Source organism: Sarcophilus harrisii, chromosome 2 (genome assembly GCF_902635505.1).
Source record: "Sarcophilus harrisii chromosome 2, mSarHar1.11, whole genome shotgun sequence".
Lineage (NCBI taxonomy): Eukaryota > Metazoa > Chordata > Mammalia > Dasyuromorphia > Dasyuridae > Sarcophilus > Sarcophilus harrisii.
Genome location: NC_045427.1, coordinates 513,372,964 through 513,399,105, shown reverse-complemented (window position 1 = coordinate 513,399,105; position 26,142 = coordinate 513,372,964). Strand labels below are relative to the sequence as shown.

General features: G+C 34.5%; 1 protein-coding gene across 8 annotated transcripts in view; it reads left to right on the top strand.

Moving 5' to 3' along the window:
• The window catches only part of LRRC49 (leucine rich repeat containing 49), a 185,121-nt gene that overhangs the window by 116,028 nt on the left and 42,951 nt on the right, over positions 1 to 26,142 (top strand). For all 8 annotated transcript variants that reach the window (XM_031955289.1, XM_031955291.1, XM_031955290.1 and 5 more), the window contains 3 exons: positions 7,569 to 7,716; positions 17,223 to 17,306; positions 21,152 to 21,321. In XM_031955289.1, the coding sequence (XP_031811149.1) occupies positions 7,569 to 7,716; positions 17,223 to 17,306; positions 21,152 to 21,321 (402 nt within the window). The remainder of the gene's footprint in view (positions 1 to 7,568; positions 7,717 to 17,222; positions 17,307 to 21,151; positions 21,322 to 26,142) is intronic.

Here is a 26,142-nt window from a genome sequence, read left to right as displayed (position 1 = left end):
TCAGTTTTTCCCTTTCATGTTGTGCTTTCTTGATCCTCTGGGCCTTGGATTTATTGGAAGAATTAGTGACTGGAACCACCTGTATTAGTCTAGTGATGGTGATACCCAAGGTATGAAGTTAATCGGTACAATAAAATATATTTATTAAATGCTTGCTGAATAACAGAGTACTGTGTCAACCATGAGGGGAGATAGGAAATTTAGACAAGAAATTCATGACCATAGAGTTTTAAATTTAGTTAGGGTGTGATGAAGACACAAAAGTTATATTAGAAAATAGTGCATAGATACAATAAGAAGATACAGAGACATTGCTAATTGAGCTGAAAAGAAACAGGGAAGATTTCTTTGGAAAAAATCATGTGGGACCATTTGAATCATATTATGCCAGTATTGCCCATGGGATTTTCTTGGCAAAGATACTGGAGTATACTTTGCTATTTCTTTCTTCAGTGGATTACAGCAAACAGAAATTAAGTGATTTTGCCTAAGATCACATGGCTAGTAATTGTCTGAGATCAAATTTGAACTCTGGTGTTCCTGACTCTTGGACCAGCGCTGTATACACTAAGCCATCTAGCTTTTCCTCATCCTTGTACTATCACTTATCAGATGTTTGCTATTTCTTATATCACTTCTGATCCAGAGTTCAATCTTTAGCATTTTTCATATCATCTTGGTTTTATGCATACTTGTGAGATAGGGTAAATAAAATATAATTTTTATTTGTTTTAGGTCCTGAAGATAATAGTCGTTAAAATTTTTGGAATAGGAAAGGTTAATGTTAGGGGTTTTAAGATGAAGAGAAAGGTAAAAGAGGATATTTAATTAAAATGATCTAAATTTTCCAAGTAATGTAATAAATGATAAGGCTATTAGCTGGGAGTGTGGGAATATATGGGAAACTTGCAGAGAGATGATGTTGTTGAGAGTGTTTAAGGAAAATGTATGTTTGAGTTAGGGAAACAATTAGAGAGGAATAAAAAGATTGTCTTGCTACAATGAGGGCCTGGTTGAAAATGGATAGATAACATGAATTTATAATATACCTAGTCAGCGTGGTAGTGTAACATTTCAGATCTCTTCAACAGGATATGAATAGGAGTGGATGAGACAGATGGTAGGTGGCAAAGGCTGAGATTTGATAAAAAATGAGTATTGATAGGACAGGAAGTCCAAAGGATTGAGAATAAAAGACAGTATACAATCGAATTGATTAATTATGGGGTCAAGATTGAAAAGGGAAGGAAATGAAGTCAGGGCAAAAGTAATAACCTGAGAAAGTACTGCACAATGGAAGGATTATTGATCTTGATGAAGACAAAAGAATAGATTTAAGAAGGATCAGACATAGGCAGAAATAGAATGATAGGCCATAATGATCAGATAAGGGGATGTCAATATCAGTGTATTTAATTAGAGAATTGTAACATTTGTATGTAATAATGAGATCCAGTATGTGAATATTCATATGTATAACTGATATAACATGAGACTGAGGAATTGGGAAGTTAAGGAGTCTTAAGGAGCATCAAGATTGATATTGAAGTCTCCTTGAATAAGAGCAGGAGTTGGGGAAGAAAGGAAGATTGGGAGGAAGGGAAGATAGTGTTGAAGTCTTTTAAAAAAATATTGTTTTATTTTGTTTTAGTTATACATGTATAATAACTTTTTAAATATACATTTCTTTTTGAATCATGTTGGGATAGAAAAATCTGAACAAAAGGGAAAAACCATGAGTGATTAAAAAAAAGTGAAAATGGCATGTGTTGATTTACATTCGATGTCCATAGTTCTGTTTCTGGATGCAGATGGCATTTTCTATTTAGAGTTTATTGGCCTTGATCACAGAACTAAATCTTTCATAATTGATCATCGCATATTCTTACTATTACTGGGTACAATGTATTCCTGGTTCTGTTTCAGTCATGTCAATCTCTCTAAGCCTTTCTAAAATCAGCTTGTTCATCATTTTTTATGGATAAATAATATTCTATTACATTCATATACCATAACTTATTCAGCCACTCCCCAACTGATGGGGCATCCACTCAGTTTCCAGTTGCTTGCCATCACAAAAAGGGCTGCTACAAACCTTTTTTGTGATCTCTTTGTGATACAGACTCAATAGAGACACTGCTGGATCAAAGGGTATGTACAGTTTTATTGCCCTTTAGGAATAATTCCAAATTGCTCTCCAGAATGGTTGGATCATTTCACAATTCCACCAAAATTGCATTAGTGTCTCAGTTTTCCCACATTCCCTCCAACATTTATCATTTTCTTTTTCTGTATAGTCATTATTTTTAAAAGAATATCCTTCTTTTTTTTGCCCTGATTTTTTCCTATTGTATTTCTTAAATAGCAGAAACCTAAAAACTTATTTTATATCAACTTTTAAAATTTATTTATTTTTTTTAAATTTATTTTATTTTATTTTTTCTGAGGCAATTGGGATTAAGTGACTTTCCTTAGGGTCACACTGCTAGGAAATATTAAGTGACTGAGGCCAAATTTGAACTCAGATCCTCCTAACTTCAGGGCTGGTGCTTTATTTAGTACACTAACTAGCTGCCCTTTTTCATCAACTTTCCTCCCCATTTAAAAGTATTTTATTTTTTCAATTACATGTGAAGATAATTTTCAACATTCATTTTTACAAGATTTTGAGTTTCAAATTTTTCTTCCTCTCTTTTCCCTTTCCCTTCTCCAAGACAGCAAGGAAACTAATATAGATTATACATATACAATCATATTAAATATTAGTCATGTTGTAAAAGAATAATCAGGACAAGAAAGGAAAAACCATAAGAAAGAAAACAAAAAAAAAAGTGAAAATAGCATTCTTTGATCTACAATCAGACTCCATAGTTCTGGATAGTATTTTGCATCTCAAGTTTGTTGGAATTGTCTTGGATCATTGTAGGAGTCCAGTTCCAGTGAAGAGGAAAATTGTAAATATGAAATGAATATGCATGAGCCAGGGGGAACTCGTCAAACAATTCATTTATTAATCTGAGTGCCAGAGTTTATATACTCTTTAGGCTAATGCTACATTAATACCAGGATTAAGCTAGTGTTGTATTAAAACCAGAATTTAGCTAATATTACATTAGCACCAAATGTCTTCAGGTGGCACTGTGTACATTCCAGGTTAAGTCTATACCATACTTTGACATTTCAGTTTGACATTAACTTTAAGCAATTTACTAGCAGTAATAATAACAGTCATAAATAGCAGTAACTAGTGGCAACAATGTATCTATCATAACAGTTGTAAATAATATAGTTTGTAATGCCTTGTTCCTGTCACATGCATTCTTCACTAAAATTATCCTAGATTTACCTGAGTACATCTTTCATTCATTGCTGAGAGACAGTAAGTCAATGTTTTGAACTGTGTGCCCTTATAGAGAGCAGGTCTCAAATAATAACTGGACCAGACTCTTCCTATACATGGACTTATTCAATATTGGTACTCTACAGATCATTGTGTTGCTGAGAAGAGCTAAATTGATCAAACTTGATCATCACACAATGTTGCTGTTACTGTGTATAATGTTATCTTTATTCTGTTTGTTGCACTCAGCATCAGTTCATATAAGTATTTCCAGACTTTTCTGAAATCATCCTGCTTATCATTTCTTTTTAACATACATTTTTTTAATTTGATATTTTTCCTCAGTTACATTCAAAACAATTTTTTTCATTTGTTTTTAAGATTTTTGAGTTCTGGGTCCCCACCCAAATTAAGAAACTACATGTGAAGTTATGTAAAACATTTCCCTAAAAGTCAAATTGTGAAAAAAAAAAACAGATCTACCACCTTAATAAAAATAAAAACCTTCAAGAAAAATTAAGTTAAAAATAAAGAGAAATAGAGAAAGAGAGAGAAAATGTATTTCGATCTATATTCAGACTCAATCAGTTCCTTCTCTGGGTATGAGTAGGATTTTTCATCATAAGTCTTTCAGAGCAGTTGTGGATGATTGTATTACTGAGAATAAAAAAGCCATTTACAGCTGGTCATTCCAGAACATTGCTATATTACTTTGTATATAGTATATTTCACTTTGTTCGTGGAGGACTTTCCAGGTTGTTTTTCTTTTCTTTTCTTTTTTCCTGAGAACCTCCTGCTTATCATTTCCCAGAGAACAATAATATTCCATCAGAGAAACTTGCTTCAAAGATTTTTTTTTACAATTACTATTGCTAATTGTATTTCCCCCATTTCTTCTCTCTCTCTTTTTACCCTGTCCCTCCTCAAAAATGTTTTGCTACTGACCATTCCCTCTCCCAAAATGCCCTCTCATTTATCACCCCTCCCTTTCCATAACCCATTTCCCTCCTATTTTCCGAAAGGTAAGATAGATTTCTTTACCCCCTAATGAGTATGTATATTATTTCCTATTTAAGCCAGTTTTGATGAGAGTAAGATTTACTCATTCCTTTCTCCCCCTCTTCCCCTCCTCTGTAAAAGCTTTTTCTTGCCTTTTTTTTAATGGCAGATAATTTGTATCATTCCATTTCTCTCTTTCCCTTTCTCCCAATACATTTTTCTCTCACTCTTTAATTTCATCATTTTTAAAAAAAGATTATTTCTTCATATTTAACTCATATCTGTGCCCTCTGAACACTTTCTAACTGCCATAATAAGGAAAACATTCTAATGAGTTACAAGTATCATCCTCCCATGAAGATAAACAGATAAATCTTATTAAATCTCTTATGATATCACTTTCCTCATTACCTCCTTATGCTTTTCCAGAGTCCTATATTTGAAAATCAAATTTTCCATTCAGTTCTGTTTCATTGAATGTTTTATTGAATGACCACCTTTTCCTCTGAAGGATTATTCTCAGTTTTACTAAGTAGGTAATTCTTGGTTGCAATCCTGGCTCCAGTGCTCTCTGGAATATCATATTCCAAAACCTCTGGTCCTTTAATATAGAAGCTGCTAGATCTGGTGTTATCCTGATTGTGGTCCACTATATTTGAATTGTTTCTTTCTGGATGCTTGACCTGGAGTTCCAGAATTTGACTATAGTATTCTTGGGAGTTTTTTTATTTTGGGATCTCTTTCAAGAGATAATTGGTAGATTCTTTCAATTTCTATTTTACCCTCTGGTTCTAGAATATCAAAAAAGTTTTCCTTGATAATTTTAAAGATGATATCCAGGCTCTTTTTTTGATTATGACTTTAATAATAATTTTAAAATTATCTCTCCTGGATCTATTTTCCAGGACTTTCCAATGAGATATTTCACCGTTTTTTTTTTTTTTCATTTTGGGGGGTCTATTGTATCTTGATTTCTCATAAAGTCATTAGCTTCCATTTGCTCAGTTCTATTTTTTAAGGAATTATTTTCTAAAGCTTTTGTTATCTTCTTTCTCAATTGGCTAATTTTGCTTTTTAAGGCATTATCTTCCTCATTAGCTTTTTGTATTTCCTTTTGCACCCCTCAATTCTTTCCCTAATTTTTCCTCTATCTCTCTTACTTGATTTTCAAGGCTCTTCCATGGCCTGAGCCCAATTCTTATTTTTCTTGGAGGCTTTGGATATAGGACTTCAACTTTATCATCTTCTGAGTGTGTGTTTGGATCCTCCTTGTCACCTTAATAGCTTTCAATGATCAGAAACTTTTTTTGTTTTCTGCTCATTATTCTAGCCTATTAGTCTGCTTTTAACTCTTTGTTAGAGTTCTGTTTCCAGAGTGGAGGTTGCATTATTTCAAGCTTCAGGGTTTTGTGTAGCTGTTTTCAGAAATTCTTCTAGGAATCTGATCACAAGCACTCTTTTCTGTTCTGGAGCTGTTAGGAATGTCCTGCCCCCCCACTGTGGTGTGAGATCCAGTGTGCTGGACTGGGCTGGGGCTCTGTTGATTGGGTCTGCACTGGAACTGCACACTAGACTCCCACCCCATTTCCACAGACCCTCTCCACTGACTTTCAAAATCCTCCCTGGTGTTTCTGGACTGAGAGGTCCAGAAGCCTCCAGCACTGCTGCTGATTCAGAGATCACTCCTCCAGCCTGGGACTGGAGACAGGGCCAGGCCTGTGCTGGGTTTGTTCATTGGGTTTCCATTCTGGTTCCACACACCTTTTCTGCTGACCTTCCAACTCCTGTTTGGTGTTTCCAAGCTAAGAAGTCTGGAAACCACCAGTATTGCCACTGATTTTGAGATTGAGCCAAGCCAGGACTAGTGCTGAGTCCAGGTCTGTACACTGGACTCTCCCACCTTTTTCTGCTGAGCTTCTAAGTTGCTAATGGCAACTTGGATCTATCCATCTTTTTGGTTGTTCTAATGCTTGAAAATTTGTTTAGAATCATTATTTAAAGGAATTTGGAGTAGTTTGAGGGAGAGATTGGCAAGTTCCTGCCTTTACTCCATTATCTTGGCTCCACCCTAGTTGAATTCTTCAGGAAGGAGGACAGATAATCTGGGCAATCAGTATATAAAATAGTTACTATCATCTGGATTGAATAGAAAGTTTTGTTACTGTGAACTTGAAAGAGTTTTTCTAAGTTGTGGTGGTAAAAAGAGATACTGGAAGTATCAGTGGGAAACAAGGCATATTCTGACTCCTTTCTTGTCCCCTCTATCCCTGAATCATCATATTTGGGGGGCAAGGGGTCAGAGATGGAGTGTCACTGAGAGAGCTAGGTTTCCATAAGGAATAGTAGATGGAAGGGCTAAGTAAGAAAAAAAGTAAGTCCAGGATTTAGGGAACATATTTCACTATGAAAGTGGAATTCTAGAAATTAGAGTGGAAAGATTACAGTTGTAGGGAGAGAAACAAATGGTGGGAAATTGTTAGTTACAGAGGTGTAACTTTCAAGAGGTATTATTATAGGATGGGCAAGAGCATGCTTCTGAGCGCCATGGATCTTGGGTAGCCTGTTACTGCTCTTTTGGGTGAACTGTCTCCTTGTACTGCAATTAAACTGTTTCTATTGTTCTAAATCAGGCTAGATGACTGTTAAGTTTCATAGAGTAATGCACAGTAAACTTTCAAAGAGAAGATAGTTTAAGCAGGAGTCAATCTAGAGTTGGTCCCAACTAATAAATATAATTTCCCATATTAGAGATGTATAGCCCAAGTAAAGTGGGTACTGATGCTGCTGCAATTTGTGCTTATCCATAGAAAAGCCATAGAAGGGGTGTGTGTGTGTGTGTGTGTGTGTGTGTGTGTGTGTGTGTGGCTTTTCCTCTTTGTACTTGCTTATCCTTTTGTACTTTATACCTGGTATTAAAAGACAAATAGAATTCTCACTACATTCTTCCCTTTACTTCAATTGATAGAGTCACAGAAGGCCTTTTGGGGTTTTTAAATAAATAAGCCTTGAGGAACTGGAATTGGAGAGGGGACCACATCCCTCCTCTATTACTCTACCACAAGTGGTTTCTAGAAGATGCAAAGAGCCATTTAAGTGAAAATGAAAATATAAAGTGAAAATTTAACATGGGGGTTGAAAAAGATGATAAAAGTTTACAGTTAACTTCCATGAAAAACAAAAGTTTTATTTAAAGGTTTAAGAATGATCATTGTGTTCTTTTCTTGTGTAGTTTTGAAGATATTCTGTGCCTTGCTGACTCAACTTCACTCTCAGACATCACTCTTGATGGCAATCCAATAGCTCAAGAGTCATGGTACAAACACACTATCCTTCTGCATATGATGCAACTCCGCCAGCTGGATATGAAGAGAATCACGGTAAGAAAAATTCCCTAAATTTGTTAACACATTGGTTTGTTTTTTCTTGTTCTAGGATAAGAAATTGGAGTTTGGGGGCTTGGTGTGAAAGCCCTTTTAATTTAGATGGACTCTAGCAAATATATATTTGTATTTTATGTAAATATTATAGAGTTTGTTTTTTATGTCATTTCCATTTTCCTCAATGTTCCTCCTACTTTTATCCAAGCCTCAACTTGCAATTTAATGCTAAATTAATTTTTTTTTCTTTTTTTATTCCTCTCCAAAATAGCCTTCTGATAATTTACCCATATGTAAGATCTTTATTGATACAATCTTCTTCAAAAGTAGCTCCTCTTTTTAAATCTTAATCATATCTATCTTTGTCTTAAGAATTTTCCTAGATTTCTACATTTTGCATAGACTTCATTATCTGACATGTTACATGTTAGAAAAAACATTTATTAAGCTTCTGCTATGTGTCCTTCAGGCACTATGTGCTAACAGTATTTGAGATAAGAAGATAGAAATGAAATAATCCCTGGCCTCAGTGAACTTACTTTCTTTGGGGAAGACATCTACATATATGAATATATAAAACAAAATAGATACAAATTGATTTACTGAGGGGAGGGCACAATAAGTGGAGAGGGAAGAGTAAATCAGGAAAGACCTATAGAATATGATGCTTGAGTCAAATCTTGAAGAAGCCTAGAGATTCTAAGAGACAAATGAGGAAGGACTGCATTTCTTGCAAAAGGGAAAGGCAGTGCAAAAGCACAGAGGAGGAATCTGCCATCTTTGAAGAACAAGAAGAAAATTCTTCCGGCTGTAGGGAATGTGAAAGGAATAATATCAAACAGATTGGGGCTAGGCTATGAGAACTACAAATAAGAGGTGGTAGGGTGCCACTGTAGTTTATGAAGCAGGTAAGTGTCATTGTCAAAACTTCATAGTAGGGAAGTTATGCAATCAAGTTTTGTAGATGATAGGTTGGAGTAAGAAGAGATTAAGAAGAGATTGGGTCAGGGAGCCTAATAAGGAGAGTTTTGCCTTTACTGCTCTTTTACAGGCAAAAGATGATAAAGTCCTAAACTAGAATGGTAGCTATGAGTGAAGATTTGGGGGTAGGAGTGAGACAAGGGAGTAAAAAAATGATAGGATTTGGCTATTGATTACATACATGAAATAAAACATAACGGAGTTAAATGAAATGAGTGTAAGCAGTCAAGAATGACCAAAAAAAGGGTAGTGCTCTTGGCATAGCAAGCTTAAAAGAAAAGGTTGGTTTGTGGAGAAAATAATAAGCTTTATTTTAGACATGTCAAATTTAAGATGCTTGTGAGATATTTTGATCCAAATGTTTAACAGGCATTTAGTCATTTAAAACTGGAGCTGATCCATGATTCCTATGCATAGAGATGATAATGAAACCCATGATATCTAATGAGATCATCAAGTAAGAACATGAGAGTGGGAAGAGATGGCTTAGGATATAGAGCCTTGGAGATCTACCTATAGGTAGTCTGTTGTTACAAATGATGTTAGCAAAGAAGACTAAAGTTGAAAAGTCAGATAAGTAATAGGCAGAAGGAAAACAATAGGTGATAGGCAGAAGGAAAACAAAGAGAATTCCAGAATTCCAGAAGGAGAATAGTTTTTTCTTTTCTTTTTGGTTTTATTCATTTTGTTAAGTATTGCTCAGTTACATGTAAAAAGAATTTCTTTTGATTTTGAATTCCAAATTCTCTTCTCTCTTGACCCTTTCTCCTTGAGAATGCAAGCATTTTGAAACAGGTTACAAATATAGTTATGCAAAACATTTCTATATTAGTCATTGTGAAAGAAAACACAGTTTTAACCGCACACACACACATACACACAAAAGAATGTTTCAGTCTGTATCCAGGCTCCATCATGTATTTCTATAGAGATGGATAGCATTTTTAAAAATCATAATTATTCATACATTTCAGTTTTACTGGCATATAATTAAGCAAAATAATTCCTAATTGTTGCATTAATTTCATCTTTTTTGGTAGTTTTTTTTTAACTCTTTTGATTTTTGATGCTAGTAATTTGATTTTCTTTCTTTTTTTAAAAAAACCAAATTAATGACTGCTTAATCTATTTTCTTTTTCATAAAACCAGACCTAATTTTAATTATTAGTTTAATGGGTTTTTTAATTTTTAATTTTTATTAATCTAGAAGAGCATATTTAAGAGAGATTGGTCCAAAATGTCAAATACTAAAGAAAGAATTAGACAAAACTAAAAAAAGCAATTAGATTTGACAATAAAGAAGTCATTGGTAATTATGATAGATTTGTCTCAGATGAATGAGGTCAGAAGCCAGATTGCAAGGGACTGAGAAGTGAATGATGACTATTACTTTTACTACATTTATCAATCGCTCAAGAAATATTTGAGAAATTATTGCCTAGTCAATATATATTGCTCCTAATGTCAGAAAATTTGAGTAATTCTACGTTCCTAAAAAATAATTTTATTTGCTTACAATTTTTTCATTTGTAAAATGGGTATAATAATAATTACTTCTGTCTACTATGTTAGATTAATGAAGAGAATATGTGTGTATATTTTATATAGATTCTTTATATCTATCTCTATGTGTATATATAGAATATATACACATATATACATACATATGTATATACAAAAACAGACACAGTTTAATTAAGAAATTAGGAAACTAACTTTTTTGATTTGTTAATTGAAGAACAGATACAGAAATTTGAAGGTAATAAGGGTTATACCCAGGTTCAGTATTTGATAAAAATGAATAAGGTTTTACCTGAGAGTTCAAGAGATATTGGGATAAAGAACAATATAAAGCTGAACTGGTCAATCTAGATTTAAAGATCTTAGATCATCTCATTTAACCTCATTTTACTGATGATGAAGTTAGGGCCCATGGAAATTAAATGACTTTTAAATAATTAGTATTCATCAGAGGTGGCATTTGAACCCATGTTATTGATTCCAGAGCCTGTTTTCTTTTCACTGTGCCATGAAATAGTCTGGAGATTCAGGAGAAGTGAGGCACTTTTTCTGTGTATTAAATAATGGAGGTGATTTGGTTGTTGGAAATCATACGATTTACTCAATCATTTCAACATACACTTGCTATGTACCTACTATGTTCTGGGCATGAAGGGTACACAGACAAAACATGAGACTGTTTTTGCCTTTAAAGAGCTTTTATTCTTTTGGGTGAAATAATATGAACATATTTAAGTAAATACAAAATATACAATACAAAATACATCAATAGCCTATGATATTCATTAAACTACCCCAGAAAGTAGATACATTTTATGGGACTAATAAATAAATATTTCCCATTCACTTTGGACTCACAGAAATGTCATGGAGAGTTGGGAAGGTTCAGATCTGCTGGTTCCTCCAACCGTAGGAAAAACCTGTTGTGGTTCTCTTCTCCAAGAAGTGTGATATTAAGGAAATTGCCTCCCTCTGGTGCTCAGCATTCAAAATCGGGAACTCTCAAACTCAGGATTACCCAAGAGGTTACCCAAAGGCTGAAAACTTGCCATTTTCAGGCTCACTAATCTCTCACTTGCTCAGAGAAGGAATTGGAAATTCATAAGAAGGCAACCAGGATCTTGGTATCTAAGAACTGCCCTCTCAAGCTTCTCAAGGCAAGCACAGGACACCCATTATGTACATCTCCTCCCTTAAGTTGCCTCCTTTGGGTAGAAGGGAGAACCTGGCCATATCATCATACTTCTTTGCTGCTCTCAGCTCTGGAAGTCCAAAGAAGAAAAAGTGTCTAAAAAGGAAAAAGGTAAAAGGGGTGGGCCATTTACACAGATCACTGTTTACAGGCCAGAGAGGGTGGCTCATCTGATCAGAGTCTGTCTCTCCAACTCTCCATCACCAATTCTCTTGGAGGCAGTCCCAGTCACTGGTAAATCACCAGAGGATTTTTCCATGTCCTCTTAGGAAAGGTATCTCTCTCTACTTTCATGGAATGTGCCCCTTCTGACATAGTAGATTTAGGATTAATCAAGAATTCTGATCACTCTTGTTATACTCTGCCTCCAGGTTTGCTGCCCCTGAAAACTGACCTTCTTTTGAACAAATTCATTCATATCTTTAGTTCTGGATGGTTTTGGGGGGGACCTTGGGAGGCTCCAATAATTGTTTCCTAAGCTCATTTCTTGATTGCTTTTCAAGTTTCATTCACATGGACTTCACAAAGTCCATGAAATGCACAGTTCTTAGATACGGCCCAAATTAACAGTATATTGTGAGGTTCTAAACCTTCCATAGCTGTTAGCCCCAGAGATTATACTGGTCATTTAAAAAAGTTCTCATAGGTTGCCATCTTAGTGTTTTCTGAGGCCTTGTTTTACCTCAAAACAATTAGGAAAAAATATTAAAATAAAACAAACCATTAATAAATATCACAAGCTAGATAAAGAAAAGGAAAAAAAAATTTCTCACCCAGAAGAATCTTGTCCTGGATGAGCTCTGAAGGTTATGGAATTCTTCTAACAGGAATTAAGTTGACAATAAGTTACCATCTCTATCCAAGTGAGAAACCAGGCTAAGCTGGATAAAGATCTCTCTAGTAAGGCCTGAAGCAATAGAGTAACTCAAGATTTTTTAAGTAAATCACTGAAATATACAGTACAATATAAATATGAGTCTATGTGAAAATTATCCTAATGTATCCCTGTATTATAATAAAGCAACCTAAAGTTTTTCCAGTGGAGCAGAATAGTCAAAATTGAATCTCAAGACTTAACTTACACCAGGACTACTCAAAACAAACAAACCCCACAACTCAGATGAGCTCCTAAGATGTGTGGGGCTCCCAGAAAGGATTGAATGTTTCAGGTCTTTTAGAAATCAGCTCCTTCAAATCCTGAATAACCCCACTCCTTAATCTTTATGTTTTACTCCCCAATGATTTCAAATGGACTGATTTTAGTCAGGGAGATCTGATCTCAGAGGTTATATTGCTTTGTGGAATAAAACTACAAAGTGATCTCTAAAACAAAATTTAGTTAGGCTTGTGTCTAGATCTCCCCAAATATGAATAGCAGGGCCTTTTCTGGAAAAAAAAATTACTAAAGATACAACATAGACAGTGAGCATACAATACCTTTTCTTTCACTTACCATCAAAAATTCATGAGATAGAAAGAATTCTTAGGAGAACATGCATAAATGAAAGAAATATAAACTTTTTAGGGAGTTCATTATACTCTTCCAGAATAAAGATACCCTTTGTGGAATTCCTAACAAATAGAATCATATATTTAGAGTTTGCAAGGGACTTTGAAATAATCTAAACAAGCTCCCTCATTTTGCATGTGAGGTTCCTAAGATTCAGAGGTGAATTATCCCCCCTGGGGGAATCTCTGAGCTGGGATTCAAACTCAAAGGTTCCCAACTGGGGATCTAAGATAAAATTTGAAGGTTTGAAAAGAGACTATGAATCCCTATGAAATAGGGATTTGAGGAGCAGCTAGGTGGTGCAGTAGATAGAGCACCAGCCCTGAAATCAGGAAGACCTAAGTTCAAATCTGGCTTCAGATACTTAACCCGTCCTAGCTGTGTGACTGTGGGCAAGTCACTAAACCCCAATTCCTCAGGGAAAAAAAAAGGATTGAGCTTCTTAGGGAAGGAAGGAGGGTAGGGGAAGAGCCAATGTGGCAAAGTAAAGGCAGGGATTTTCCTGAGCTTTACCAGTTTTACCTCTAAGAAAACTTAAAATAATGCCATAAAACAAATTCCAGAGTGGCAGAATTAACAAAAGAATGGGATGAAAGAGTTTTCAAGCTCAAGACAGTTTGGCAAGTTGATAAGAAAATTCTATCTCACTGAAGTGAGATTTACCAGCTATTCCCAGTATGCCAGCAGTAGACATTAGGGGCAACTGAATTGGAGGTAGTTTCCCAAGTTCTCATTCCATAGATGGTCAAAGGGGTAGAGAGCTGGTCAAAAGTAATTTACAAGGAACTCTTTGCTGACACTGGGAACAGGACTCTGTTATATTGCCCATATATAGTTCTTGGTCACAGTACCAGGAAAAGGAGGAATACTAGCAGGAGCCAGGACTCTGGTCACAGTTACAAAGCAGAAAAGAATTCTTTGTGGTCAGCTGTTCATGGAACAAAGCATAAGCCAGGAGAGCAGTGATCACACCTCTTCTTAGATCATACTATTTTGGAAGAAAGGAGAGCTTGCAAACCCCTAGGGCTGACTCTGAAAACCTGAAGCCCAACTTAACATAAAGATAAAAGTCAAGAAATAAAGTGGAAAATGAGCAAACAAAAAAGAAATAATCTGACCATAAAAAGTTAGTGTGATGACAGGGAAGATCAAATTACAAACTCAGACCATGAAATCAAATGCGTCACATTCAAATCCTCAAAGAAAAATATGAATTAGTCTCAATCCCTGGAAGAGTTTAAAAAGAATTTTAAAAATCAGAGAGAGGTAGAGAAAAAAAATGGCAAAAGAAATGAGAGTGATGAAAGGAAATTACAAAAAAAAAAAAAAAAGTCAACAGCTTGGGAAAGGAGGCATAAAAAATACTGAAGCGGAAAACACCTTAAAAAAAAAAACAAATGCCTAAAGAGGCACAAAAATCTAATGAAAAAAAGAGCTCCTTAAAAAGCAGAATTGGCCAAATTAAAGATGTATAAAAATACACTGAAGAGAAATTCCTTTAAAAAGTACTTAGTCGAAAAAAAAAGAAAGAAATGCAAAATTTCACTGAAGAAAATAACTCTTTAAAAAAATGGCCAAATGGAAAAGTTCACTGAAGAAAATAATTCCTTAAGAATTAGAATTGGACAAGTGAAAGCTAATGGCTCCTTGAGGCATCAAGAAAAAAAAAAACATATAAAATTAAAAGAATGAAAAACAGAAGAAAATGTGAAATATCTCATTGGAAAAACAACTGGCCTAGAAAATAGATTGAGAAGAGATAATTTAACAATGATTGGACTACCTGGCATTGAAAGCCATGATTTAAGTGAAGAAAGATGGATAAAGGAGGTGGGAGAGAGAGAGTGTAAGAATGATAAGCCCTAAACCTCATCTTTCAAAAAGTTATCAAGAAAAACTTCCCTAATATCCTAGAATGAGAAAGTAAAATGGAAATTAAAAGAATTCATCAATCACATTCTGAAAGAGATCCTAAAATGAAAATTCCCATAAATGTTAAGAGTAAAAAACCAGAGGACCCAGATGAAGGAGAAAAAATTGCAAAAATTTAGAAAGAAACAATTCAAATATCATGGAGCCACCCATGATTTGAGACAACCCAAGATAGAGCAGTTTCTACATTAAGAATTGGAGGGCTTAGAATATGGTATCCTAGAGATCAAAGGAGCTAGAATTACAACCAAGAATCACCTATCCAGCAAAACTGAATATAATCCTTAGGTGAAAAAAATGGATATTTAATAAAATAGAGGACTTTTAGACATTCCTTATGAAAAGACTGGCACTGAATACAAAAATTGACTGTCAAATATAAGACTTAAGAGAAGCATAAAAAGGTAAACATGAAAGAAAACATAAGGGACTTGAATAGGGTTAAACTATTTACTTTCCTACATCAAAAGATGATATTTGGATCTCCTAAGAACTTTTCATTATTATGGCAGTTAAAAAATGTATACATAGATAAAGGGCAAGAAATATTAGTTGACTCTGATGGGATGATAGCCAAAATAATAAAATTAAGGGGTGAGAAAGAAGGATGGGCTGGGAGGAGAAGAGAGAAAGGTAAAAAGGGGTAAATTATCTCACATAGAAGAAGCATGAAAATTTTTATAGTAAGTGAGAAAATGAAGAGAAGCAGGCACTACTTGAAGCTTATTCCCTTTGGAATTGGCACAAAGAAGAAATAATATCTATACTCAGTTGGGTATAAAAATCTGTCTTACCCTACTAGAAAGTAGAAGGGGGCAAGGAAAATAAGAGATGAGGGATGGAGGGCAATAGAAGGGAGGGTGTATAGGATGAGGTAGTGGTCAGAAGCAAAACACTTAGAATGAAAGAAGAAAGAAAGAAGAATAAATAAATTATAAGGGGTAAAATCAGGATGGAGGGAAATACATAACTAGTAATCATAAGTGTGAATGTGAATGTAATGAACTCATCCATAAAATGGAAACAGCAAAGTATATTAAGAACTAGACTCCTACAATATGTTGTTTACAAGAAACATACTTGAAGCCGAGAGATATACAGAGTAAAAGTAAGGAACTGGAGAAGAATCTAATATGCTTTAGCTGAAGTGAAAAAAGAATAAAAGCAGTGGTAATAATCCTAATCTCAGACAAAGCAAAAGCAAAAATTAGTCTAAAAGAGATAGAGGGAAGCTGCACTTTGCTGAGAGGTACAATAGCCAGTGAAATAATATAAGTACTAAACACATATACATCAAATGGTATATAGCATCTAAATTCTTAAAAAGAAAAGTTAAATGAGTTAAAGAAGAGTTAGACATTAAAACAGAGATATCTTAAACATAATGGCCAGATGGGCTTTATAACAAGAATGCAGGCCTGATTCAGCATTAGGAAAACTATCGATATAATTGTCCCTATCAATAACAAACCAATAAAAATTCTATTCAATTTATTCTAAAATTCTAGAATCCTAAAAATTTATTGAAATAATAAAGAAAAAGCTTGTGAGAAAATATTATAAATGAGTAGTTAAGCAGAATTTCCAAAAAAAAATTTTTGTTACAAGAAGGCTGAAATAGCCATCCAGAATATATACATTTGCATAATTATGAAATTACAAGATATATCAAGTCCTAAAAAGGAGCTTCTGAATTCAAACTAACAAATAAGTTATAAGATATTTGTTATGCACTTGAAGTGACGATTTCCTTCCATTGACATTATCTCTGCTTACTGATTTCCCTGTTTCCTTCAAACACTAGCCCCAAGATTCCAGAAGATACTTGAATACTATGGAATACACGTGTATGTATACACACATGTACACATACACACATATACATATATACACACACACTTACGTCTCCACACATATATACATTTCATACACACACATATATACACTACAATATACATATAAATATAGATGTGTATGTATCTGTCTACTTATGTGTACACAAAAGAGACAAAAAGTTTTTCCTTTGATGAATGATTTGCAGTGTATTTGGGAATGAATAATCTGAAGAGTTTTAATTCCTCTTCTAAACAGGTAGAAACTGTTTCAAAATACTTTGTGTATTTGGTTACTTTTTCCTCTTTTATTGTTTCCCACTTCCCGTCTTTCTTTCCTAAGATTAGTCATGGTAACTCCAGGCTGGGAATAAGGTAGGAGATCAAGTTTGATATGAAATCAAGGAGAAAGAGAAGAAAAATATTCTATAACTTGCCTTAAATTAAATATCTCTTAGCATGATTAAGCTTCTAAAGCTAATTTTATTTAAAATAACAACATTATGAAATGTTTCAGGAGATATCTTGTTTTCTGTAGGAAGAAGAAAGGCGCATGGCATCTATTGTTGCAAGAAAAGAGGAAGAGAAGAAGCGGGAAACTCATAAGCAAACACTGATCAAGGTCTAGTTTCTTTTTAATATCCCCACATACTTTGAAGATTTACCTAGCTGCTTCATTTCTATCTTTACAAGTACACTGTAATAAGAGTTTTGCTCCCTGATGTTTAAAGAGAAGTTGGGATATATCTGTACATTTTTATACAAAGCATTTCTTTATTTTAATTTGTTGTTCTTGAATGGCATGGAGACTGTTTATAGGCTTACAAACATACTTCCTCTTGTCACTAAACTGGCTCACACATAGCCTCTGAGTCTGTACCATTTCACAGGCTAGTAGTAATTACATCTTATCTCAGAGTCTGTTCTCCCTATACATCCACAACTAAAAATTTATATATTCAGACCTCAGAATTTGTTCTAAGAAGTCTCATTACATTATGTTTTCTTTCTAATCTGAAAATAGAATAAATTATAGGGAACTACACTCAGGTATCCTTCTTCCTTCTTATCCCTACTATTCTAAGCCTATTATTGATAACAGAAGCCTTCTCACTTCATTGTTTTGTAATGCAGAATTTCATAGCTATTAAAAACAAAGTGATAAGTTCTTCCTTTAAAGTTAAACTCGGGTCTTTGCTTAACACATTTACCTATATTCAAATTGTTCTTTGGACACTCTATTAAAGTATTCTCACCCCAAACTTAAATTATCTTGGAGTGTAAATACCTATGAAAAATGAACTTTTGTCCATTGCCTCACAGAATAATGTTTGGCCTTAAGTGAATCCCCCTTCTGGTGTCTTTTGGTCCATGAACAGCTTGCAATAATTGTAGAATTTCCCCTGCATATTTAATGGGGGGGATTATTTTTTTTTGTTGTTTTTCTTTCATATAACCTCATGGACATGCAAAACATGAAAGGCATATTTGGAATTAATATAGATGTTCACTCTCATTTCTTTCTCCAATTCTAACACTGTTGTGAGGGCAAAAATGATTTTTAGCTTTCAGGGTTTTAACAAACTGATAAGACTATGTGGGCCTTTAGACAAAGAAACTTCATAGCCCTGGGTGGGTGGGGGCTGGAAGTTAGGAGTTTGTCCAAATGTGTTGGGGGCTATCATGGAAGCCCTGAGCTATTTCTGTGTTATGGACATAATTGTCCATGTTCATTGGTGGGGACTATGTTCCCTTAGATTTGCCCCTTCAAGGGCAAAAAGAAATTGTGAGTCTTCATGCAATGGCCTGCAAAAGAAAGCATCTTTAAGATCTAGAATAGAAAACCATTGTGTCCCCTGGGATATTTGTATTGTGTTCATGGCTTCTACTGACCATTTATTCTGATTATAGAAATTTGCTTTAAGAGGAAAAAGCAGGGACATGATTATAATAGCATCAAAATAGGTCCTTCAGGCCTCAGCCTGAGAGCACATATATGACAAGATAAAACATCCTTAGATTTGTTTGACCGCTAATCATGCAGTCATAATTAGCCAGACTCAGAAATAATGAGGTGGAAAACAAAAAAACAGAACTGGGAAATTAGTCAGAAGGATCCCACTTGAAGCAGAGGCTGAAGTTGTTCTTCCAAGTCTTGCCTAGATAAGACATCCAACTAAAAGCTTATGGCCTTTTTCTTGAACGATGGGCTACTCACTTAATTATCAGGCAATCAAATTCAGAACTCGAAAGAATCAAAAAATAAAAAAAAAATTTATCTCTAATAGCAAATTCTACTAATTGCAGCTTAGAGCTAGATAAATTATTGTAAAAGTTTACCGGGACTTATACTCATATAAGATTTTGTTCAACATGTTTTTATATGTTTAAACTTATCCTGGTGCAAAAATTTATAGATTCTTAACTAAATGCATTAGCCTTGTTTAGATACTATAAATCTTAAGCAGGCTCATTTCTCAGGCTGATGAACTTGATTACCCTGATAGTTTCAAGAAAACTGGCAAACTTACAAATTAAAGGGAGTTGACAGAGATCTTGGGGAAGGAGCTGAGCTTGCTATTGCCCACCACAATTATTATAATTATAACACCATTACAAGTGGACTAAATTCCAAGAGAATTTAGCAAAGTCCTAAGAGAGGAGATAGCTTTATCCAGCTTTCTATTATTGACATGCTAATTCTATGACCCAGAGACAGGACCAGGGAATGGTCTCCCAAATTTGATTCTCACTGATCTTACCACTATGTCTCTGGAGTTTGGTCCTTAGGACTGTCCTGAGGCCAGAAACTATTTGACAGTCAGCAATGAATTGAGGAGTGGTCTATTCAGAATCAGACAGATTATTGTTCTTAAATTGGGAGTGCGGGAAGACCCTGAGGCAGACTCCAAAACCAGAAGATTCAGGATTACTGACTTTATTGTTAGAACAGATCCACTAAATCTTCCAGCTAAAATCAGGAGCCCTCAAAATTTTATTACATCACTACTACTTCCTCACCATTAAGCTCCACCCTACCATAAGACTCTACCCCTGCTTTATTTTTTTTTTTTAAAGAAGTATAATTGCTTGTCAGAGGCTTTTAAAATCAATCATCTGGGTCCAAATTTCTTATCCTTGGACTTTTTCACATCTTGGGATTATCTTTGTTAGTCTTCTAGTTACAGCTCTGACAGGACTTCTTCATGAAACCTCACTGATTACATAGAGGAACATGTGATAGGATCAGCTCTAGGTTATTCAGCACTCTGATCTATATTGACAATTAATTGATCATTTTAAAGATCTATGTCTTTCTCAGAAGATAGTGTTCTTTCCTTCTTTGATTTGTATATGCTGCCCAGAGGCCTCTGTGCTTTCTCAAATTTCTCTGAAATAGTTCATGTATTCTAATGAATTTCAACTGTCACAAATTTTGCAAACTTGTATTGACATAAACTGAGATTTTTGAGGGGTCCAGAAGCCTACAAACTCCCAGTTAAATGGTTTCATTCAATTGGAGAGCTTGGTCAATTACCCTCCATTGAATTGCCACAAACAACACTCAGTGGTTCAAACTTCCAATTAACTAATCTCATTCAATTTTAAATTGAATTGAAAATCAATCTCTCAGGAGTTGGCCCCCATCTTCGGGCCAAAGATCAAAGCAACTCCTAATACATCTAGGATTACATGCCCAGATATCTTTGCAGAAACTCTAAACAGGATTGTGCTTGCCAAGGAAGCTGTCTTCTTAGCAAGTTGTCCTGCCATGACTTTTTGTCCACTGGTGAAGATATTCTCTTCTCAATGTTAACCTTTACTATCTTTCTAACAGGAACTTTTGCCCACTATGAAGTCTATTTTCCTAGTAAGCTGGCTTCTCAGTGCCAATAAATCCTTTTTTGCCATACAGATTTTGGGTTTGCCAGTTCTTTCACAGAGGACTTATGCCTCCGACCAGAGGGGATTTCCCACCCCAATTCTTGCTTCATCACAACTATCACTAACATCATCATTTGGTTCCTTGACCTCATCAGTATGTTATTGTATAGTTATGCATATAAGTCATGCACATACAAAAAATGTCTAATTTTGCTGTCCCAATATTGAATAGAAAAGTACAGTTACCAGGAAGGACTTGGGGGCTGCATTTTTTTAAGCATGATTCATAAATAATGAATTTCTTCTACATATATAAAATATAAAAAATTGCTTATACCTTAAAACTCCATTAATTTATTTAAAAAAACAGATTATTTCCCATTTACATATAGTTTTGTTATTCTGCTGTTGCATTTATACCATCCTTTACAAGGTTAATGATCACCTCTATGTTTACTAGGAAATAATGGCATTCCAATTCTGCCTGAGTATCACAGGAAAGACTGTCCCTTCTATCCGCTGTATTTTGCTGCAAATGTTACAAATAAAAACATTTCTTGTCACGTGTACTTTTTTTAATAGGAGAAGAAAAGATTAACAATTTGCAATGTGGCTCGTAAGTGGGATATGCAGCAGAATCGTGTAGCAGGTGGTCCTTCTTCAAGTCAAGATGGAAAAGACTCTGACTTACCGTCTCAAGATACCTGCCAAATGAATGGAAATGCAACTTGTGTATATCCAGAGGAACCAGGGTATGAGATAATTTACCTCTCAAAATAGCTGAGATTAGCAAGAGTTGGAGTTTTAGGGATTTCATTTTGCATTTAATTAAGCAATCAACCAATTCATAAGCATCCTTATAAGATTAGAAAAAAATGTCTTCCTTTTAAAGTAGAGGTTTAGGACGATGGGGAAATAGCAATAGGAAAAAGGAAGCTCTAGTAGTAAGTTTGCTTTTGATGTTTCATTTCTTTCTCTTTTCACACTTTTTCTCATTTACTAAACAGGCTAGTAGTAATTTGAATCAAATGGGTAGTGATGAGGATTTTCTTTTATTATTATTATTTAGTATCATAACTGTAGAATTAAAAAAGGAACGTCTATAGGCCAGTGCTTGTATCTACAAACCTGTTTCAAAAAATGATGTTCAAAAACAAATCTGGTTCATATTTTAGTTAAAATTAAAGGCATATATTTGGGAAAATGTAACTTGTCCAGAGTGAAAGTGAAATAATCATTAAGTAATGATATAAACTTGGGGGTTTTTACAGATTTCTCCATAAACTTTCCTAAAGTTTGTTTTTAAAAAAGTTTTCGTGCCTCTTTTTTTTTTATTGAACCCAAAATTCCAGTTTGAACTTATATGTCAAGTTAGATAGTATTAATAATACACTGAGAATATAATTGTTTCTCATAATCCTTTTTGAATTGTAAAAGGTAAAAGACTAATTTTATAACAATAACACATACCAAAAGTACATTTTTTTAAAGGAAAATAAATTCACTAGCAATGGTAGTCTCTGGATAAGTTTAGCTGGAAGCTGAATTTCTACTTGCTATTGAAAGATACAGCAAAGATTCTTCAGATCAAAGTAGAATCAGGCTGTGTCTTCATAGTAGTTTTGAGTCCTTGAACTTGAGTTTTACGCTATGCTAATAGTTTTTTGTGTTCTCAGGGCTCTGTGATTGATGAACTTAAAGTCAGGCTCTATAGATAGAAACTCCAACATAAGTTATGTCTTCAGAACACAGCCCACAGTGTTCTGGGAAGACCATAGCCTCAAGTTCTTATTCATATTACAGAAATAGGAGAATATCTATTGTTTATTCCTACAAACATAGAAAACAAAAAATAGTTCCACTCAGGCTAAGGTAAGATGCCTTAGTTCCTACCTCTCTAGTTTACAAAAGAACATAGGTGCTGCCTAATGGAACTGAGCAAAGTAGAATTGAGATGGTGTGATCCATGCTATTATAGATCAGTTTCCCATAGTCTATGATTCTGTCAAGATAGCTCAGTCCAGTTGGAAGATTCTCATTGCCTGTGAGAGACACTGCTGCTCAGGTTTTATAAAAGCCCTTATCTATTGACCCACTTTAGGATCAGCCAATTTTTTTTCATCATATTGGCATTTAACAATCAGAGCTAGGAGATCTGGGGACACTGCCCTTTCTGCCACCACCAGTTTGGTCTTTGCCTTCATAGATAACCATGAGCCCAGCTGTACCATTCTATTCATCATATTACTGCCATCACTTAGGTGAGAAATCCCAAGGTAATGATTCTTTACCATGCTGACAATCCATATGTAAGCTGGCTCGTTATAGCTTAAGGGCTGCCTTAATTAATTTTGTAGAAGGACAGTGATGTGGAGGTCATATAATCAATTATATGGACAGAGAACCTGACTCAAAGTCCCAGCTATTTCACATGCCATCTGTGTGATCTTCAGACAATTTTTAAATTTGGGGAATTCAGAAGAGGTCTGAGTTTTGGAAGAAAGACAGTGAATTATGTTTTGGACTTTCTGAACTTAAGAAGCATGCAGTTTGAAACATATAGTTTGGAACATACACTTTAAAATGTCTAGTAAATAATTGGTGATATGGAACTGGAGTTCAGAAGAGACTAAGATTGAATATATAGAATCCATGGGGAGCTGATGATGCCATCAGGTGAGATAAGAAAGAGAGAAATAGAAATGGGGTTTTGGGGGTCCTATACATAGCTTTGTAGGATACCCACAGTTACTATGTAGGACATTATTAAAGAAAGCATTTATTTAGCACTTCTTATGTGAAGTACACAAAATGTAGATAAAGATAATGCAAAAAGATGGAAGAGTTATGAGACAGAAAGAAAACCAAGATAGCATCATGAAAACTTTACAAAGAGAAGAGAGAATCTTGGGGGAGCAGCGTCAAATGCTACAGAGAAGTCAAAAGAATGAGGACTAAGTCCATTGAATCTGAAAATTAAAAAATATTAAAAATTTTAGAGAGAGTAGTTGGGATCAAATGATTAGGCCTGAAAGGAAAATGGAGCACCAAATAATAGTGGCACCAAGGTTTGATGACTTTTTAAGGGAATTTAGCTGAAAAAGATACTTAGAGTGAAGACCAGTAGAGGATTGTAAAATCTCATGAGAGCTTTGTAGGAATTGGGGAGATGGGCATTCTTATAGGCAGTAGAAAAGGAATCAGTAGAGATTCCTCTCTCTACTGGGAGAGATTTAAGAATAGAGGTTGGAAGATCAGTAGGAGTAGAAATCTGTTGGCGAAGATGGGAGTGAATGAGATCAAGCGTGTATTTAGAGGGGTTGACCTCAGCAAGGAAAAGGACCACCTCTTCATCAGAGATTGGAGGAAAGAAGGTGCTGAGAGGTGATAGGGAATGTTGAATAAGAAAAAAAGTTTTTAAAATGAACAAAAGTATTATCAATTTCTAGGTAAATAAGCCTAGGAATCAATATAATGAATATAAGATGATTTTAGAAGGTGTGAGGAATGTAGAGTAGCAAAATATTTTCTAAACATTTCTGTTATATCTTTAACATTGTTTAAGGTATTCAGGATGTTAGTTTAAACAGAATTTCTGTGTTTGTTTTTATATTTTTGGACAGAGGCATCCAGCAAAGAATTTATTTAGTTATAATAGACTTTCTTGCTTCCAGTTATTTTGTACTAGTGCTCTAGTGCTTTGTCATTTAGAAAAATCATATTATCCTTTTTTTTGTTTCTAAGGCAATAGCATTGATTCAGTTTTCTCTAGCCATTTCATTAAATGAATCCTAAACAGTGTCCTGAGGGTTCTACAGAGAATTATTATGGAAAGACTTAATAATTATTCTTTAATGTTTTATTATTTGTATGTTATTGTTATAAAATTAATCTTTCACAATTCAAAAAAGCTTATGGATAATTTAATTATATTCTTACTGTATTATTGATCTAATTTGATATATAAGCTCAAACTCAACCTTTGTGTCCAATCAGAAAAGGGGCAGTTAACTGGTGGCACACTGGATAAAGTGTTAGGTCTGTAGTCAGGAAGACTCATCTTTATGAGTTCAAGTCTGGCATCAGACAGCTATATGACCCTGGACAAGTCATTGAACCTTGTTTGCCTCAGTTCCTCATCTCTAAAATGAGCTGGAGAAAGAAATGGCCAACCACTATAGTACCTTTGCCAAGAAAACTCCAAATGGGATCAAGAAGACTTGGACATGACTAGACTGCCACTACAATATCCCTAGTTATTATATCTCTATTAGGGACTTCAACAAAAGTCATCTGTTTTCCAGCTACTTCTCTTGCGCAAATGGATGAAATTAAGATATAATCCAGTCTTTAGTAAAAACTACATATATGAATAAAGTATATTATTTCTTTAAAATTAGATTATGTAAAAAAGAGACAAGAAAAAGCTTTAACAGTAGAGGGAAAGAGGGAGAGGAAAGGGTGAGAAAGTGAACCTTATTCTCATCATACTCAGTAGCAGTATAGAAATCAGGAAAAAGAAGAGGAATGAGATATGTGAAGGGGGGAGAGTGATAAAAGAAAGGTTATATTGGGAGAGGGATTGGTCAGTGCCAAAACACTTTTGAGGAGAGGACAGAGTCAAAGGAGAGAATAAGCAGGGGAAATAAAATTACTTCCTTGAGGGTTTTTATTTTCATTAGGGTGGTAGATTTATGGGTTATTTTGAACAATTTAACTTTTATGGGAATGCTTTGTGTAACTTCACAAAAAAATTAAGTTTCTCAATTGTGGGTTGGGGAATCTAGAACTCAAAAATTTTAGAAACGAATGTAAAAAAAATTAGATTATGTTTTAGAGATGCATTTATTTACTGTGTAGACATTCACAAATTTAGCTCAGTCTTTCTTAAAGTTATGCCAGTACGTTTCCACCCCATTTTTACATTCATTATTATGTTAAAATTTTAATCAGTTGTCTGGGTCTGAATTTTAAATAATTTTCAATGATTTATAATCATTTTTGTTGACTGCTTTTGCTTGACTAGCAAATTCTTGATGGTTGTAAGACCTTAGGATCATAGTATCTGGAGCCTGAATCATCTTGAAGTCAGGAGATCATCTTCTCCACTTTCATTTTACAATTGAGGAAATTGAATCCCAGAAAATTGGAGACTTTATTAAGGTCATATAAGTAGGTAGTAGCAGAGATGGAGTCAAATTTGCTTGGATCATCTGATTTTAAATTCAATGCATTTTCCATAGTTAACCAAAATAAATTATGATCTGTGGTTTTTTCCTAAAATCATTTTTCTTCTATTTAGATCCTAGGTGAAGTTTATACCTGGCTTGTTTTTGACTATAAAGAGCTTGTCTTCTTTAAAAAAACAAAACAAAATGAAATAAGGTTTTAACAAAACAACTCACTTTTTCTTCGAACTATTAAAGAGGAATTCTTTGGGAACAATAAATCTTAAAGTGTAAGGTTCTCTTGAAAGTAGTGCAGTGTTAAATCACTAGGTTGCATTCAGGGTTTTATCAGGAATGCTTTTAGGTATGGGCCTTTCAGACTAATTCCTCTCCAGAATTCCTCCC